The sequence below is a fragment of the Tetrao urogallus genome (genome assembly GCF_951394365.1).
Source record: "Tetrao urogallus genome assembly, chromosome: 11".
Taxonomy (NCBI): Eukaryota; Metazoa; Chordata; class Aves; order Galliformes; family Phasianidae; genus Tetrao; species Tetrao urogallus.
The window spans coordinates 1,177,730-1,196,546 of record NC_136824.1 but is presented as its reverse complement, the minus strand read 5'-3'; the positions used below and the strand labels follow the sequence as shown (position 1 = coordinate 1,196,546).

Here is an 18,817-nt window from a genome sequence, read left to right as displayed (position 1 = left end):
ATTTACAGACAGCGAAAGAAAAGGTACCTACAAAAAGCAGGGAAAGCAATGGCTGAAAATGGCAGTCATTCACGGACAGGCAACAAAGAAATCACTTTATCCATATGCCATTCTCACACCTGTTGCTGCAGAGGGGTGCTTTGCCTAGATTAGGAGCACCCCCAGAAATGCTTACAATGTATTTTGTGACTGGCAGAGGTGGAAAACTTCAGCAACCGAGGATATCCAGCTGTCTCAGAACAAAGCATGTGTATTTGGGGTATATCCACTGATTTTAAAACTCTTTTTCTTTAGGGATGTCAAACTATCCACTCCGATAATAAGAAACAAATTACCACTTGGTTTATACTTACTATTGCAGTTACAGGGACTAAAAGAGGGACAAAAAGAAAAAAATATATATATTAAATGAATAGGAGGAGGAGTGGCAGTAAAAATAGTATTTTATTCCCTTGCCCACCCGGTCTGCTTCTCCCTCTCATTCCCACAGCAACATTACAATCAGGAGGGAAAAAAAAAAAAAAAAAAGAAAAGAAAAATAAAAAGAAAAAAGGTTGGGGGTGTGGGGAGGGGAAATACAGGGTAAAAACAGTCAAATCACAATAGGAAATTTTCAAAATAGGTTATTCAGTTTAGTCATCTTCATCTCCTTCGTCTTCGGGTTCTCGTTTCCTCTTCTGTCCCCGTTCTTCATCTGAAAAAATGAAACACAACTTGAGTGACACGAGAGCTTCCACAAGTGGCTGAGATGCTGGGCAAGTTCAGTGAGTTCTGCTCTACTGCCAAGTGGCCAAAGGAGCAGGAATGAAAACACAAGCCTGCTTTTTAGAAAGTTGATCCATCTATCTATCTCTTTTTTTTTAATCTCAAGGAAAAAGTGGATTACTGCCATACCAGGTTCTTCTTCATCTTCATCATCATCTACGTCACCATCATTATAGCCTTCCTCGTCCTCCTGGAAAAACAACAACAATAGGTAAGAAAGTTGGTTTCGGCTCAGAATCTTTCACAATTTGGTGAAGTTTAGAAAGTCCTTGAAGCATCTTAGAAACCAAACAAAAGGCAGACACTTCCCACACATTTATATAAGTGCAGTTGTTGGAAGTTTTCTTCTGCAGCATAACTGGACTCTGGCCCAAGTTTCAGTGCAGAAAATCACAGCACCACTTCTAGCTTCAACTCCTCAGCAAGTAAGTGGTTCCACACTTCAGATGATAAGTAGCTGCAAATTTTGTTATGATGCCCTGAGTTCAGTAAAACTTGATGACTGCTACTTATGATTGCTCAGCAGGAGAAGGCACACATTGGGTGGGTAAGGAGTTACAACATGGACAGGCACCTCAGATTCTGAGTGGCTAGCCTCCCACAGACAAATTTCAGCCCCCTTCCCAGTGGTTCTGTTAACAGTGAAGCCTCAGCAGAACGTGGCCAGCGTGTCATACCCCACACACAGCAGCAGGGCGATGCTAAGAATTCAAGCATCCCAAAGAATCACAAGGCACACATACAGAGAAGAACCTCAGACTAAGGTCACAAGGCCAATAACTCATGTCCCACTCCTGCCTGTAAACCCAGCCACTCAGAGGCCCATATGCTACGTCTGCAGACATTTCTGATAGTACTTTTGACATCAGCAAAACCAGAATGACTTCATGTCAGTGGTCACTAGATGGCAGCTGGCTCACAGACAGGCAGTCCTCAAAGACACCCTCGCTGTGATGCTTCTCAGGTGCAAACAGACAGCATGCGATTGCTTTATGGAAAAGGCCTGCAGCCTTCTGTCCATTGTGTGCCCAGCTATTCCCAGTTACGGAATGTTCACTTCATACCATTATTAGCTGCATAAATCCTCACCTCTTCCTCTCCGCTTACGTCCTCCTCTTCTCCTTCCTCTTCTTCCTCCTCATCCTCTTCATCTTCTACTACCTGAGCATCATCATCATACTCCTCTTCTATATAGTAAAACAAGATTAATTACTCAGACATTTAGAACTTATTTTTTCAACGCTGCCTTAAGATACAGGATCTCTAATTGACACAAGGAGCAAACAAAGCACTGCTTACACGCAATACAGAATCAAAGGCTCTCCTGCTGCTGGGCAGGAACAGGCACAGTTCTTCTGCTCCTCTTTAGCCAGGCAACAGGGTAGTGGGGCAGCTGTCTCTACGAATGGAGCTGCTCCAGGGCTGCAGGATGCTTGACAGCAAGTCACAGCAGCCTCAGGACTGGTTCAGCTGCTCCAGTTCCCACTACTGAAATGCGTTTTAGAGCTTGTGCAGCTTTGCAGCTTTTCAACTGCAAGCGTCCATCTTTTTCCAACAGGAATGGGATAGAAGTTTTTACAAGCCAACTGCGCAGTGGGAACTCTCCCCAGGGGAAGCACCTTGCCTTCATGCAGGAAAACAAAGGGGGTCACAATCCACCATAAGAATTTGCAATTTGTTTTCAAGAAGAAAGTACTTAAATGCAACCGGCCCAAGCAACAAGCCAAGAATGTTTCTCATGCTGCAGGAATGGTGTTTTGGGAGCTTTGTCATGCATTTCAGCACAGGCTCAGACTTGTGCTCTGATGAAGAGAACCTGTCCATGCTGAACCTTTGTGCTGCTGGATGAATGCACCAGTCTGCCTGGCATTGCTGCAGCTCTCACCCCTTTCACCAGGGCTCACATTCAGCACTCAAGGGAAAAGTGCAAGTCCAGCTATTCTGCTTTTGCTGTGCAGCTGGGTTTGAAGAGTCTAGCAAATTCCCCAAAGTCAGCCTGATACTCATCCAACCAGCACACTGATGCCTCTGAGTGCAGGGAGTTCTGCCTCTGCTAGGGAGGCAGAACGGCACCTACAGCACACTGGAACCCACAGTTCATTTTCCTATTATTAAAAAGTTGCTTGCTGCTTCATTAGTGCCTTTCACAGAGATTGCCTCAGGCAAGCTTCAACACATACGTTCTCCACTCTTTTCCTGATCCCAATCAGATCAGTTCGTCCTCAAAGACAAGCTATAACCTCCCCCTAGCAATGCTTTAGCTTCTCTACTTGATCCCTTGACTCAGCTACTCTTTTCTAGGCCCACTCTGGTTTCCTGCTCTGCCCTTCTCTGCCAGGGTCTATGCAACCACACACACTTCCCTGATGGTTCCTGGAAAACTGAAGGGTGTGCATCTCATCTTTTCTTATGTTTCTCCCTGACATACTCATCCCCTGATGGTTACTGTTCCCTTAACTGTTCTGGTGTCCTTACTGCCTGTCTTCTTCCTTCTGACCCCTTTAGTCTGGAGCCTTTCACTCCCCATCTTTCAGCTGAAATAAGCTTGAGAAAAAAGCTCTCAGGCCCTGCCCATCTCCATTCCCCTTGCTAGGACTGAAGCACTTCTCTTTTACATCACTCAGCTAGGAGTTGCTGAGAACACCTTTCTCTCGCCAATAAGCCAGAGCTGGAAGCAAAACATACCACACAGCACATCAACCTTCCAGCTCAGGTACACCCAGCAGCACAATTCACATACCATCTTCATCTTCCTCCTCGTCGTCCAAGCCCTCCACGTAGCCCTCTGCGTCAGAGTCCGGTGCTTCTTTGTCATCCCGATCTTTCACTAGAGATAAGACTGAGAAAGTTGTTCTTTCAGGCCCTGACCACCTCCTTTCCCCTCTTTCCTTCAGGACACTGAGGTACTTCTCCTTTACATCAGTCAGGAAGAAGCTGCTGAGAACACCCTTCTCTTGCCAACAAGTCAGAGCTGGAAGCAATACGTACTAGGCAGCTTATTGCTCTTTTAACCTACACACACTAAGTAGCACAATTCACATACCATCTTCATCTTCCTCCTCGTCGTCCAAGCCCTCCACGTAGCCCTCTGCATCAGAGTCTGGTGCTTCTTTGTCATCCCGATCGTAGCCATCGAGGTATGTGAGTTGTGGGAGGAGCTTGAATACGTTTTCTCTATAATCATTCAAGTTGGTTACCTCGCAATTGAAAAGATCTAAACTCTTCAGGTTTTCTAACTTTTTCTGCAAGGAAAGAAAAGTCTCTGAAGTTCAGTGCTGCAATAAAACTCTACAGGACAGACACTTTAACAAGAGCTGGTTAATGTGTTCAAGAGCTTCTCGGGACAAAAGGGGTCATTTCAGCCTCTGCCTACGAAACTGGGGCAGAAGAGAAATCTGCAGTGCCTGGGAGTGCTGCTGCAGAGCCTGTGAGTGGAAAAGACTCTCTCTTAAGTTAAGCACCTTGCAAGTGGAAGACCGAGATTTGGAAAGAGGTAATGGTACAAAAATCACATGTGTTGTGAGGGACCAAGTTAAGAATAACTAGCAGAGCAGGGAGTTATCCTAGGACTACTGTTTACAGTGGAAAAGGAAACAAACCATTCTTTAGACACAAGAATTTTACTAGAAGAGATTTTAAATATTTTGATGATTGTATCTTTGATTTTGGAAGAATGAGAAAAGGACTCAGAAATCCAAAAGGGAATTTTTTGTTGTTTTGGATAAGAGGTCTGCATCACCAGCAGCACTTCAAAGTACTAACAATAAAAGTGCAAGCAGAGCAGTTAAGGATTTGTATCAAGCCTTATGAAATATCTCTCTTCCAGAGTTTAGCATGTACAGCAATGGTGACAAGAAAACGAGTCTGAAACCAGGAATAGTTATAATCCTCTCTCATCTGTTTGCTATATGAGTTTAGTGCTCTGCTTTCCTCTCCCGCTGGAGGGAAGGAGAGCCAAGGGCTCATTTGAAAGATGCTCTTCAAGACATTTAGGAGCAAGTATTTGGGAAGTGGGCATGAGTTGAAAGCCTTCATTTCTGGACAAAAAGGGCACACAGTACTATTTCCTAATTTTTGGTTTAAAAAGCACTGTTAGAATCAATAGTCGAATGGTTTTGGGAAGGAGCTGGAAATTCAGCTAGAAGCTGCTTCTTGCTCACTGCCTCCTCTCGATCATCACGGCGCAGCACTGCTCTGCTTCTCAAGGCAGCCCATAGGTGACGCCACCCCCGCGGGGCTGTCCCTGTGTCCCACACCGCCCAAAGCCCGGACAGCCCCGGGTGCTCCGGGCGGAGCGCTGGCCGCTAGGGGGGAGCAGCGGCTCACGCTCCCCGCGGGGACGCCCGGCTCCGGCTGCTCGGAGCCCCGCAGGTGTCCGGCAGCAAGGGCCGCCAGGCTGCGGGGACGAGCACAGGGGCTGAAGGCATTCAATTGAAAGCGGGCGCAGAACGTCAAAACCCTGAGCGTCGTCTCTGCCGAGCCAGCGCTTTGCCCCTTCTCTTCACAAAATTAGTTTTCGTTTTGCTCTATCCACCGACTTACCAGAGGTTCTATTGTACCAAGATCTTTTATTTTGTTGCCACTTAGATTTAGATGCGTGAGGTTTGGACACTTTTCTGCCAACACTTCCAGTCCTCCTGAGACTCTGTTGTCACTTAGCTCGAGCTAAAAGGCACAAAAACACCTTCAGTTTCTAGTGCAAACATGCATCACAAAGCAGCTTGGTCAGTCATAAATCACATTTTTATGCAGACAACCATTTTACATTCCGCATATTACAAAGAGGAGGAGAAAGGATATACTTACCTTCTTAAGTTTGTTTAACTTTGGTAAGTTTGCAACTGAGGTTAAGCCTACGTTGATTGTACTCAAGAATTCCAGCTCTTCAAACTCATCTGTGAGGCCTTCAATTTTGCCTTCGTATGACCTACAGTTGTCAAGAACAAGTTCCTTAACCTGGAAAGAGAGCAATGCAAAATGCACATGAGCAGCTCTGTATGGAGGATAAAGAGTTCACTCACAAGCAAAGGACAGCGCAAAAAATGAAACTTATTCCATGGCAAGTTGGCAAGTATGCAAAAGGTTATTTTCTGCGCCTGATCCCTAATTTTGCTAGCATGCCAGTTAAGCAGAGTTTCACAAACACAGATATTTAGCTTTGCTTCAACTGCTCACCTCTGTATTGTTCTGTAAAAAGCGAAACCAGTTCAAAAACATTAATCCTGGCTTGAAAGATTTGGTTGTTAGAGCTGTTTATTGCAAATGTAAGCAATAATCATTGTTTAAAAAAAAAAAAAAGAAAAATTAAATGAACCTACCACCCTGACACTGTAATACACAGTGGGCTACAATATCCTACAATGTCCTCGCTTATTAAAACAGCTTCTTTCTACATGTAGGGGTGACTGAAGAAGCACAGAGAGATCAGTGTCTGTTCTGAAAACCCAAACTTGGGCTCTGGCAATCCTATCCCAGGCAGCCAGAGCCCACCTGCATCCCTGCTCCCTGGGGCTGCTGTAGGGGCAGATGTGTCCCATGGTGGCACCTGAATGTTGGGGAACGGCAAGGAGTGCTGCAGGTGATGCTGGAAGGGGAGGTTTGGTGAGCATTGCTGCTGCTGCAGCCTCTTGGCCTCTTATCTCGCCTGCCCCATGCAGCGAGCAGCTCAGTGGGAGGGGTGGAGATAATGAACCACAGTGCGGAGCAGCACAGCACTGCCTGGGAAGGGGTGGCTGTGTTTGCTTTTGTCTGAAAAACTGATGCCCACTCTCCTTGCAGGTGTTATCTCCAAGGGACATTGAACAGCAGCGTTCATGCACTTGCGAAGCTGAACGATGCCCCACCCTGAGCAAGGCTGCTGTTTTTCACCCTAGGGCCAGGGCAGCCTTACTGGACTCGAGACCATTAGCAGCAAATGGGCTTTTCTGGGCTCTCTGTGACTCCCCAGGAAGGTCCCACCCACTGGGAGAACACTCAGACATTTTCACACCAATGAATAATTTCTGGGGGTTATTTGGTCCCCACATACAAACACCTGGAACAGCAGAACAGCACACCTCTCTGCACCAGGCAGCCAGAGGCCTCCAGCTCTGCGGCTTGTTTAGAGGTCTGTAAAAGACAGGGTGCTGCTGTTTGCTGGGAGGATGGGATAAAGGGAAGTTTGCAAAAAGGGGGTATTTGGAAGCGTGAAGCAACTATTCAGGTCACACCGAGGACAGTTAACATGCAAATATTTCTTTTTTTAAATTACTGTGGCCCTGCTGCACAGAGAAGAATCCTATGCAGTTTTATAGTTCCAAATAACATCCCGAGATTTCTAATTAAATCCCAGGCACTGAAGTCAATAGGGAAGTCAGCCCAAAGCAACACGAGAGTACAAGTGATTCATTGAGTAGGAGGACCAGAGTTAGACAGGAAATACGTTTCCCAAGACTCCACAGTTTTCCTAGAAGAATGATGATAGGGAATGACTACACAAAGCTCTTCCAGCAGAACTTCAGGCTGGCTAGAAGAAACTGAAAAACAAGTCAAACGCTCCAGATTCCCCATACATCCATTCCACCAAAGATTAAAAACAAACAAACACTTTCTTTAACATACAGACAGCAGGAAAGCGGTTTTAAAGGCACATATGCATATCTCGTTCCTGTAACCGTATGTAACTATCGGGGTCCTGCAGCAAGACCCTTCCAGGCGCGCACACGCTCAGTTGCCTCAGCCATCTGTTCCATAGGCACACAGAGCTCCCGCCAAAAAGTTTAAAAAACAAAAGCAAAAAAAGAGAAAAGTGAAGCGAAAGGCTCCAGCCCAACCCCAGCAGCTGCACCCCGCGCCTATCTGCCCGTGCCCTTGCTCAGCAGCCTGCAAAGCCCTTCGCCTGCCCTGCTATCTCTGCGGGTCAGTGCCCACCCATGCACAGGAGCAGCAATCCTCCCTCCCCCTTTGAGGCTGCTGCCCATGCAGGGTCCTTTTGGTGTTATTCTCTTTGCAAAAGGCCAGAAGAGGAAGCTGGCGAGAGTGCAAGGAGAAAGATGAAGCAAAGCAGGGGAGTGCATGAGCGGTAATGCTCACGGCCTGCAGCCAGCACAGCTCTGCACTCGGTGTCAGCCACAGCTCTAAGCTACGCACACCAAAGCGTGAAGTGAAGTGAAGCAGCACTGAGCCCCAACAGGCAAAAGCATCATTCGTCCTCGCCTCGTAAAGGAGGAACACCCCTTCCATCCCACCCAAGGGCAGGATGGAGAAACAGCAAATGGGGAACAGGGCAAAGCTTCCTCCAGTGTAGAGAGATTGGAAGGGGAGTGGGAAATAGCAATGTGTGTAAAAGAAAAACTCTTCAATATGGTGGCACAGAACTGGTGACCATTCTAGTATGGTGGCCAACTGGATTCTACTCTCAGTCTGCACCTTCTACAGCAAGACTGATGTTCCCTGTCTTTCAGAAAACTTTGGTTTTGATTCAGAATTGCAACACTCTTCTCCTTGCTGTGGAGAGAAGCAAAAGGTGACCTTAGGAGAGCTGCATTCCACACAGAACAGCTCGCTGCCACGAGGGGAGGATTACACACCTATTTGTTTTCAGAAGTCTTCAAAATCTGAAATGGAAATTCCACTCCGAGTCGCTCTTCAAACATCCACCTGACTTCCCATGAACACCTGACAGTGCGCAGCAAGACTGTAATGTTACCTGTCTCTTTCCTCACACTGTGTCACCAAAACACAGAATCAGCCCTTGATGATGGAAGCACCCTTCCTGAGTCTTGCTATAAGCCCGAGCCAGATGAGTAGGCTTCAACTGGTCTGAACCAATCTGGCTGTGTCACACTGCAGTCTGCTTAATAGCATGCATGTAGATGAACAGTTGGAACTAAGGGCAATAGCATGAACCTGTTTGGAGAGACAGAAGGTAATAAGTGTAATAAGTGCCCTGAGCTAGCTTGTGTTTAGCTGCAAAGACAGGAAGACCCAACTTGGTCAACCTTACTACTGCACACATCACAACGTGAAGCTGCTCAAACGAACTGGAGTGAGGACCAACCGAGGCAGTGCTAACACAAGACAGGCCTCTGCTCGTCATTCCCTCTCTCCCCAGAGTACTGCCATACAGCAAGAAACAGCAGAAGAGCAACATGCCATAGGCAACCAACGACTGCAGATGACACTGTGATACTTACCTAAACAGCTAAGAAGGCACCTACAGATGAGTGCCTAGCAGAAAACCTAACATGCATGTAGCCACATTAGGTCCTGTAGCAAACAACCACGTCTTCAACAGCACCTTCGCCTGCTTGGGATGTTCCACAGCTTCATCTACCCAGAGCTCCTTGGCCAGCCAGGAGCCTGCCTTCTTGCTCAGCTCACGTTCAGCCCTGCACCTCCTCGCTCTGTCCAATGGATGCCAGCTGCTCAGGCAGGTGATCCTGCTGCCCTGTGCACTGCCACTGCAGCGCTGTGGTTTGCTGGTCCACCCCTACGTTTTCACACATGTGCACGTAAGCAGATTGCAGCTTCTTCAACAAATCCTGAGCCAGTGTGCCTTGGACCTCTTCCCCTGAGGCCATGCCAGTTTCTGTTTGCCAGGGTCTCAGAGGCTTTCAGAAGATGACATCATGCTGCTGTTAACACATGCTGCGCTGCTGGCTGCAGATTACTGCATGCTCTGTATCTCTTCAGGACTTTCATGACATCACACCCTGTACTACTGCCTAATTGATAACCAAGGACTCTTATCTCTTTCCTAGTATGGTTACCACATTAAGCTGTATGCCCAGCTGTATGGTGTTCTTAATGTAGCCACGTGTACTGCAGGACTCTAACCTATTCCTAGGCCAAGTACAGGCAGTCACGTGTAAGCCATGACTGAATTTCATGGCAGCACTAGCAAGAAGATCCCCAGCTCGCTCACTCCTTTTCTGTGACCATACTCTAAATGCACAATCAAGGGAATATAGCTACAGACAGCTACTGTGCACCACAAGGAATCACCTTAGCCCTTAATCTGCATCTCCACAGGAGCATGTAAAAAAGGCTTTCTGAAGTAGAGACTTTCTCTACAGCCCCTGGGCAGGGAGACCCAGAAGTGGGACTAAGCTCCTGACTCCAGGTCTGTGATTGAAGGCTTAACAATGCACAGAAGGACACAGCTGTGAATGCAATTTTTTAAAAGATAAAAGGCAAATTTACAAGTACAAGTACCATTCTGTGGCTTCACAAGCAGAACTGCTAAGACTGTAACATCTCATTTTCAGCACAATGGATCAGATGCTTTTGAAGGTTTGCTGTATGTGGTGCCCCTAGGATAGGGGTAGCTCAGCGTGTGGCATCTTAACCCCCCAGAAACAGGAAAAGATGAGGGTGTTAACTCTGTCTTGCTCTGTTCCCAGCCAAATGCCAGGGGAACACTGAGATAAGTCCTTCACACCTATCAGCCCAATGGAAACTTCATCTGGAACAAGGCAGAGAGTTGAAAGTAGGGAGGGGAAACCAAGGGAAGCCAGTTGTGGTAGGTGGAAGCCACGCACAAATCACTTGTGAAAGCAGCGTTTTATTCTCTCCCAGTCGTGCAGACATTTCTTCAAGGCACTTGGGTTCGTGTCTCCAGGACTTTCTGCTCTCAGAAGCATGCTCTGTCTGTGCAAAGCCCTGCATCTCTCCACGGAAAAGATAATGAGAGACCTTTGCTGTCTGTCGTAACCAATCCGACAAAGACTGAGCTCCTTCCAGTTCCTGGATCCGTACCCATATAGAGCTGGCGATCCTCCAGCAGAAATTGATCTCTTTGGGTTTCCATTCCACTCAGTTTGTGCCCCAAAGCTGCAGAGCCACCAGCCCTCTGCAGTCAGGATGTTCTCATGTGCTGGGGGCAGAACGCATCCAACCAGGCTCAAGATCTTGCACAAGTCCCCACAGAGCGCGTTGTTTTAGCTGCACGAGGCTGGTATGATGCTTTTCACAGATAATTTTTACAAGGTTCCCTCGAAGTTACTTTGGAAGTAACCTTTGGATCAATGCTGCAAAAATCTCTGTTTCAGATGCTACCCAGACCGTCACTAGGTCAAAAAACGCTCGAACAAAACAGCCTACTCTGTGCCGTGCGGGAATGAAGTTGCTCTCAATGATCATAGACAGGACTCAACTTCTCCAAGATGGTCACCACAACACACCCCGTGCAAAGAACTCACTTCTAACAAATACCTTTTTAAATAAAGATAGCACCACATGCCATTTGCCACTCGCGTACACGACAGAGCTTCAGCCACCTTCAAGTATCCCATGATACAACCAAACAGCAAAGCCTGTCTGCGCAGAGGTCACCTCCTGATGGAAGAACACAGAACAGTTTCTGGCTCAAATCAGGACTGCTGTGTGCCAGTTAAGACACTTACAGAGCTGCTCAGCTATCCTAGGCTCACTGGATCACCACATGCCCTGGGTGTGCTGCCCACATCCAGCGATGCAGAGGAGGGATGGACAGCAGGATGTGACTGTGTACTTTTTTGTTTTTCTACCACCAATTTAACAGGGAAGGAAAAACTCCAACAGTGTCAGCAGCTTCCAACCTGCCCATCAATTTACACACATAGAAAGACAGCCAGAACAGAGCTCACAGGCACCAGCTGCAGGTGACAGTAGCAAAGTTGTTTTTTCCTTACCAGAACAACTTTTGACATTGGATTTTGATGCATCTCCTCAAGGTTTCACTATGAGCAGCTGAGACGCAATAAATGAATAGGTTTTTACTTGCTTGAATTGTCTTAAACAATGAAAGTTAGTTAGCCAACTACCATTTACCTTGCACAGGCTCTGCATTGGACAGAAATCTGCAAAGCTTGGAACAAGGAGAAACACAGCTCAAAAAAAAGGGCCACAGAACACAAATCCCTGCCCCGAGATACAGCAGGACATGCAGCAGGCAGAGCACTCGAGAATCATGTCACCAGAGGCAGTGAGCAACAGCTGGGAAGAGATGGAATGCAATTAATGCGTGGCCCTTGTCACTGTGAACACCAGGTATGGTTATGGACAGCAGGTACCTGAGCAGAGCTCAGCCTTGCCAAACACTTGGTGTGCATCAGAGCTGCAGAGCAGTTGAGGCTGAAGCTTGCAGAGTTCCCCACAAAACACTCTCCAAATCCTAACACAGCTGGCCCTTCTGAAACAACGCAGTTTGCAGGCGGTGAGCAAACAGCGTCCAGTGCAGGCTGGTCCAATGGCAACCTGTTCCACTTCTGCTAATTCTGCCCATTCTGTGTTCAGCTGAGCTGGAACTCCAAAGTCTTGCAACAAGGTCATGTGAAACTACTGCCGGGCTCTGAAATTCATCTAGGCTTCCTCCTAATGACGCAACCCCAAACTTTCATGTTTGAATTCATCTTCTGCATTTCTTTTTCAGAAACTCAGTGTGCCAGGACTGCATCACCGCTACCTCAGGAACAGGGAAGGAGCAGAAGAGAGATAAGAAAACATTTCAATAACTTGTGTTATTGAAACTACTCTCTCTTCTGAGGCGGTCTGAGACTGCCTGTGTAGCTCTGAGATCTTTACCTCTTCTACCCTCTAACGTTTCACACACCACAGTTACAGGACCCGAGAGCAACACATTTGGCTCCAGCCAACTTCGTGCCCCCTCACACTGCACCTGAGAGAAAGCTAACAGAGCAAGTGAAATATGTGGGCAGGAGAAGGGTTAAGAGTCTTAATGATCCTGACTACACCTTTGTATCTAATTAAGAAGCATCTCCAGAATCAAAAACCTCCAGGAAAAAAAACAAACAAGAACCTTCTGCTGCCTTTCTCAAGAAAGAGCACCCCAGCAAGAAACCCCGTGGGTCACATAAAGATACTTTAAACACTTACAAGGTCAATGCAGCCATATGCATAAGCAGCACACTAATTAATAAATTGAGAACACGCTCTGGGGACACAGAAAGCTCCTTCATTCAAAAGCACAGAACTAGTTTTCATTTTCGTTTCTAGCATTAGCAGCAAAACTCTTAAAGAATCCAAATATTTATTTAGACAGTGACTGCTTCAAATCTGTAAGTGATTAAATCGCTCAATCTTCGTGTTAAATGCCTGCTAAAATTCACACTGATTTCTTCTCCTTTTTCATTGGCCAAGCACTTTGCCCTGCTCCTGGCTGGGGCAGGTGACTTCACAGGGAGCTCCATGTCCCAGCTTCCCTGTTGGAGAGCCACCATGCCTGACAGCACATCCAAGGCGCTCTTCAGTCACTGCCAGCTGCTGTTAAATAAAACAACCCAACAGTAGATCACATCACAACTTTCATTTAAAAACTCTGCAGTTAGAAGTGGAAAGTATTTAGCCGAACCACTTCACTTTGCTCAGCTGCATCAAACTGCCCTCTGCAACAAAGTGACGTGCGTAAAAAAGAAACGCCGTATTTAAATTAACACTAATTTCAAGAGCTGCACAGTTTATACAGAAAGCAGCCTCTGAAGATGTTAGCTGCTACAGAGCGCATTAGCAAATCACATCTACAGAAGATAAGCTGCTCCCAGCATTTTTATGGCTTTCGAGGGGAAGTGTTCAACTGACCCAGTCGATGGACATACAAGAACTCCCCTAGAGAACACAACTTGCACAGCGATATGGAGGCAAACACTGAGGACTCTATTTCAAAACGTCACCCTTATGTACGCAGGGACTCCACGACTGATTTGAGCAACATAGTGATAAACCCACAAGCTCTGCTGTACCAGCTATTTTGTCTGAAGGGCTGCAGTGCAAGCACAGAGACCAAAAAAATCGTACGCACAGTGCAGTGGTGTCATACAAATAGCTGGGGGGCATCCATCACACTGAGCACAACAAACAACTGCTCCCCTCTGAGACCTGCAGCAGCCACAGAGCCCTGCTGGGCCCGTCCAGGTGAGCTGCCAGCCTATGAAGGCTGCTGAGTGCAGCCCAGCACACCACGCTGCCATCCCTGGCTCTTTAGGGCACCAGCCCTGCTCTACCCTTACTTCACTCGGAAGCATTCAGTACAGAGCACCTACTCACATTCTGCAGGTGCAGTTCTTTTCAGGCTTCTCTAAGTGAACAACACCCGTATCCTCAGGTTAGGAGGATGGTGTGGAGGAAAGAGCACTCCACAGAAGGAACAAAATGGGAAGAAGCCAGCCTTCTGGCCTGCATTTATCACCATTTGAATGAACATTTAAAAACGCATCACTGATTCAATCCTTTGATATATAATGCACAAATTTTGCTGCAAGGACAGACAAAATAGTCACACACTGAACTCAGCCACAGCACCTACACCCCAGGAGATTGATGCTAAGAAACTTCCCATCTGGCTTACATACCGTCAGGTGGTTGCTTTGTTGTTGTTGTTGTTTTTCTTAATTTTAATTTTTAATTTTATATTCATAGTTCCTCTCACATGCTTAAACTTGGTCCAGGTTAAGAGGATTTGCCAGTCATCAGCTGAGAAGGTAGCCTACATTTCAGTGAGGACAGCTCACACTCATCACACCCATCCTGCAAGCCTGATGTCTGTGGGTTGCAGCTCCTCCAAGACGAACACCCATCCGTCCACCCAGGCTTCAGAGGTTTGCATCTAAAAATTCAGAGCCTTGAAAAGCAGCTATTATACAAACCCAGGAAGCTGGCAAAAAACCCCCAGCTACTTCTTTGTTACATTTACACCCTGCTGTCAGCTACATAAGTGGTTAAGTGATTCGAGTCTGCAAAAATCCATGCTAAGCTGTACGTTCAGCAGAGTTTCTACATGCTGGTTGCACAGCACCGCACGCTACAGTGCGACCAGCTTGTCCCACTGCTGCTAACCTGCAGCACATCCCTGTTCCATTTGTATGCTATTCAGCAGGGGATGAGTAAACGTGTGTATCCTGACCCACTTACCAAATTCCAATACCAGAACTTTTTCAAATGCAGGTCTTTGAAGCGATGTTATTGTGAGTATCACACCAACTAACTAGCTTGAGAAGAGAGCTCTCTTATTTATATTCTTCATACAAGAGAATGCTTCACATAGACACTTGCACTGTAATTCCCTTCAATGTTAAAACCTACAGTAAACTAGAGGGAAATCACAATTCAAATAAGTTTTAAAGTGAAAGAGAAAGTTAGAAAAACTGTAAGAAATACCCAACGTTGCAGGCAGTGCTTTATGACTGTCATAAATCTGTGCTGATAAAGCTCTCAAAAGCAGCACTAAATCCTCAGACTAAGTGAACTGGTGTGGGTAGCACTAAGCCACCAAAGATGAGTTTTGTGCATAACTTCTAAACGCTGCCTCTATGCCCCGTGGCTGAGAAATCCCCCTTCACACCAACCTCGTTGCACAGCCCGTGTGAACAGCTGAGCTGGGTTACAGACAACAGGAACGAGCAACAACACCCACCAAGGCACCCAGCTCCCCGTGCTGTCACAAGTTACACCACTACGGGCTGATGGCCTGAAGAAAACCCACATCAAATGGTTGGATCTCACCGATTTCTAGCAGGCACTTTTACGTAATATAATAGAAGATGGTAATGATAAGATCAGCAAAGTGTCAAAGGCCACAGCATGTGCACTGCCCTGAGCAAACGTTAACATAATGGGTTAAAAAAAAAGTGGAAATACCTGCAAGGCAGATGTGAGAGCTCAGCTCTAGCCCTACGACAAGGAAAAACAAGTTTCAGGCACCACAAACAGATTTCCCACCAACACACACAAACACAACATCCACCGAATTTCAGGCACTGTAACCCCAGACTGCTCACCAACGCTGACTTCATGTAAAACAGCAGCAGTCTGAGGAAGAAATAGCTACTATAGAATCCACTTTGAGACATTTATATCACCTTTTATTGGCTAACATGTAACCTTGCAGGGTTATGTAACTGAGCAACTGAAGTAGCTAGCTGTACAGTATTACATAGTATTTGACACAACTGTATTAGCCCAAAGCATAAAACAGTAACAGGGGCTTTCTGAGCTCAAACACCTTATCAACATTCCCTTATCAAAGCTTGATTTACAGAACGTTTCGATTCTGCAAGCTCTGAGAACAGAATAAACCAAATGTGAGAGGCACTGCAAACTTCAGCACACATACAGTAACGGCTCCAAGAAAAAGTGAACACGCTTCCATTTGTGCCCTTGTTCCCACCAAGATTTATCTACGCTACATTTAAAGCTTTGAAAACAACAATCCATCACGGATCATTCAAGAAACACCGCCTGCCTATCAGAGCAGAGATTAACACAATATCCAGAACCATCTTGTTCATGCCCCACATCTTAATAAAATCCATGAATCAATGACACCTGGCATTATATTTACACTAAAACTCAGCTTCAAACGTCTTCTCTGGAGTACTAGCTGGATTTAGCTGCATTTTCTTCTAACAGGGACTTTAGAGAAACGGAGTTCAAACTGCACCCTTAGCTCCCCACAGCACAAGAGCACGTGGAAGCATCTGTGATCAATGGTTCTGCAGGAGTGACTGTAAACAGAGCAGCACTCCCAAAGGGCAGCTCCCCTTTGTATGCAGGCGCAACTGTTTGCCTATAGGACGGATCGTGATCCCATTTGTTACCTCGGGAAGAGGAACACGGCGATAGAATTAAAGGTTAAGAGGTTTAAAAAAAAAAAAAAAAAAAAAAAAAAAAAAAAAAGACGTGTCAGGTTAAACAGGCATTATTTCACAACAGCGCAGATTGCTGAGCTGCGGAAGGGGAACAACACGGCGGCGAGTTGGGGTTCTCTACGCAATGAACCAGCACCAAAGCGGGGCTCTCAGGGCACTGAACCAGCACCAAACTGGGGCTCTCAGGGCACTGAACCAGCACTCAACGTGGGCTCTGTGAACTTCCGTTAAGTCAGAGCAGGACCTGAACCAGATATAGTGATGGGGAGAGCCCAGCTTGCACCCAGCACGCTCGGGATCAAGGCTGAGTCCACACAGAACGCTGAATCTGAGCCTCCAGCAGCACAAGCGGTAGAGAGACAAAAACTAAAACAAATGAACGCGAAAAAAAAAAAACCACCACAAAACCAAAGTAAAGACAAAAAATACTTCCAAGATAACGACGGTAACAATAAAAACAACAAAGCCGCGCCGGGCGCTACGCAAAGCGCATCCCCCGCCCCCCCCCCCCCCCCCCCGACACTCCCCAGAGGAGAAAAAAAAGCGCTGTAAAAAGGTGAATCCGGAAGGGAAAGGGTGTGGGAGAGGAGCAGGCCGCGCTTTACCCTCCGCTCGTCCCGCCGCCGCGTCTCGCCGCCAGGAACCTCCGCCCGCCCGGCGACAGCGGCGACAAAATGGCAGACGGCGGCGGTCCGTCATGGAGGAGCCCCTCCGCGCCCCGGCCGCCCCCGCCGCGCCCCCTGAGGGGAGGGGAGGGCCGCGCTCCGCTATGGCGCGCCCAGACCCCCGCACAGCTCCCCCCCAACAACCGCCACCGCCGAGCGGCTCGAGGGCTCCGAAGCGGCCCCGGCTGAGGGGAACCCCCACCCGGCGCGGAGAGGAGCGCGGAGCGGCGGGGAGGGCCCGACCGCCCTGCTTCCTCCTCCTCCTCCTCCTCCTCCCTCAGAGCTCGGGAGGGGAAAAAAAAAAAAAAAACATGGCGCCGCGTCCTACTTGCGCTGCCCGCGCCTGGAGACGGCCCCGGGAGCGGTTCGGCAATCCGCCCGCTTTGTGCCCCCGCGCAGGGGACGCAACGAGCCCCGCGGGATGGCCGCGCCGCGTGCCCTCCTCCTCCCGGCCCAGGACTTTTTAAAGTTTAAAGAGCAGCTTCCATCCATCCATCCGCCTCCGCCCTCCTCCCCGAGAGGTACGTTCCATTCAGCCGCGCTACCCCCCCCCCCCCCCCCCCCCCGCCCTCGGCGCGGACCCCACCGCCGCCCTCAGCCTCCGCGGCCGCAGCGAGAGGCGGGGGGCGCAGCGCTCGGGGCCGCGGGTTCGAAACCCGCCGCCGCCGCCGCCGCCACCTTCGGAGCGGAGCTCGGGCTGGGGGCCGCCCGCCTCGGGGCACCCCCCGGGCGCCGACCATTTTCGTCCTGACAAAGTTTCTCGGCCGCTTTGCTCGGGGAGAGGCCGAACCGCGGCCCCGAGGTGCGGGGACAGGGGTTAAAAATAATGCTAAAAAAGAGGAAAACACGCACACACACACACACGCACCCGGCCCTTCTGTGCGTGCGGGGATGGAGAGGTGCGGAGCGCATTCTCTTCCTCGCAATCGTTGTTTTTATTACCGCTTCCTTCCTTCATTCCCCGCTCCCCCACCGCCACGCGAGCGCTCCCCAGAACCCTTTTCCCCTTTCCCCCGCTCAGCATCGGCAGGGAGAGAGGAGGAGAGAGAAAGGGCGCGTTCATGAGCACCACAAAGTTACAAATATGGCTCCCCAGCCTCCGCGCCCGCCCGCCGCGCACACACCCGCCGCGCTCCGGACCCCCCGGCACAACTCGCCCTCCCCCCCTCGGCGCCACGACCCGGCCGTTCCCCCCCCCCGGCCCCGCTCCAGGATCGCCCCCCAGGTGCGAGGTGCGAGGTGAGGACCCCCACCTCCCTAACCCCCCCCCCCTCCCGCCCCACGCAGGAGGCAGCGCCCGGCCCGCGGCCCTCGGGCACGGAGCTTTGAAGGCGACCCCCCCCCCCACCCCCCCCCTTCCCCTTTAAAAAAAATAATAATAAAAAAAATATAGATAGATGAGCTGCCTTTTTTTTTTTTTTTTTTTTTTTTGCCTTTTTTTTTTTTTTTTTTTTTTTTTTTTTTTTTTTTTTGCTTACATCTGAGGGCGTCCTGTTCCGCAGCTCTAAGTGGATCCTTTTCTTCATGTCCATGGCCGCGGCTGGCGGGAGGCGCTCGCTGTCCCCGGCTCCGCTCCGTGTGGTGACACCGCCGCAGACCCCCCCTCAGCCCGCGCGGTAATGAGGGACTTTGAGGGCTCAACCAGCGCCGCTCGGAATCCCGAGCCCCAGCGCCGCGGCGAACACTAACCTGATAACTGCGGAGGTGGGGGCTCCGGATTGATTGACAGCCGATCCAGCCAATCGCCTCGCCTCGCCGCTTGGC

The 18,817-nt window shown here is 48.6% G+C and overlaps 1 protein-coding gene across 3 annotated transcripts; it reads right to left on the bottom strand.

The window, feature by feature from the left end:
- Positions 1–632: 632 nt before the first annotated feature.
- Positions 633–18,585, bottom strand: ANP32A (acidic nuclear phosphoprotein 32 family member A; the record flags this gene model as incomplete). 3 transcript variants are annotated; one of them, XM_079540878.1, is made up of 8 exons in its annotated part: positions 633–694; positions 895–955; positions 1,855–1,952; positions 3,506–3,604; positions 3,809–4,007; positions 5,308–5,430; positions 5,572–5,721; positions 18,532–18,585. In XM_079540878.1, the coding sequence occupies 8 exons, from the start codon at positions 18,583–18,585 to the stop codon at positions 633–635; spliced, it is 846 nt and encodes a 281-aa protein (XP_079397004.1). The 3 variants fall into 3 exon arrangements, with proteins under 3 accessions (XP_079397004.1, XP_079397005.1, XP_079397006.1); XM_079540879.1 differs by having other exon boundaries at positions 3,506–3,592; XM_079540880.1 differs by lacking the exon at positions 3,506–3,604.
- Positions 18,586–18,817: the final 232 nt, after the last annotated feature.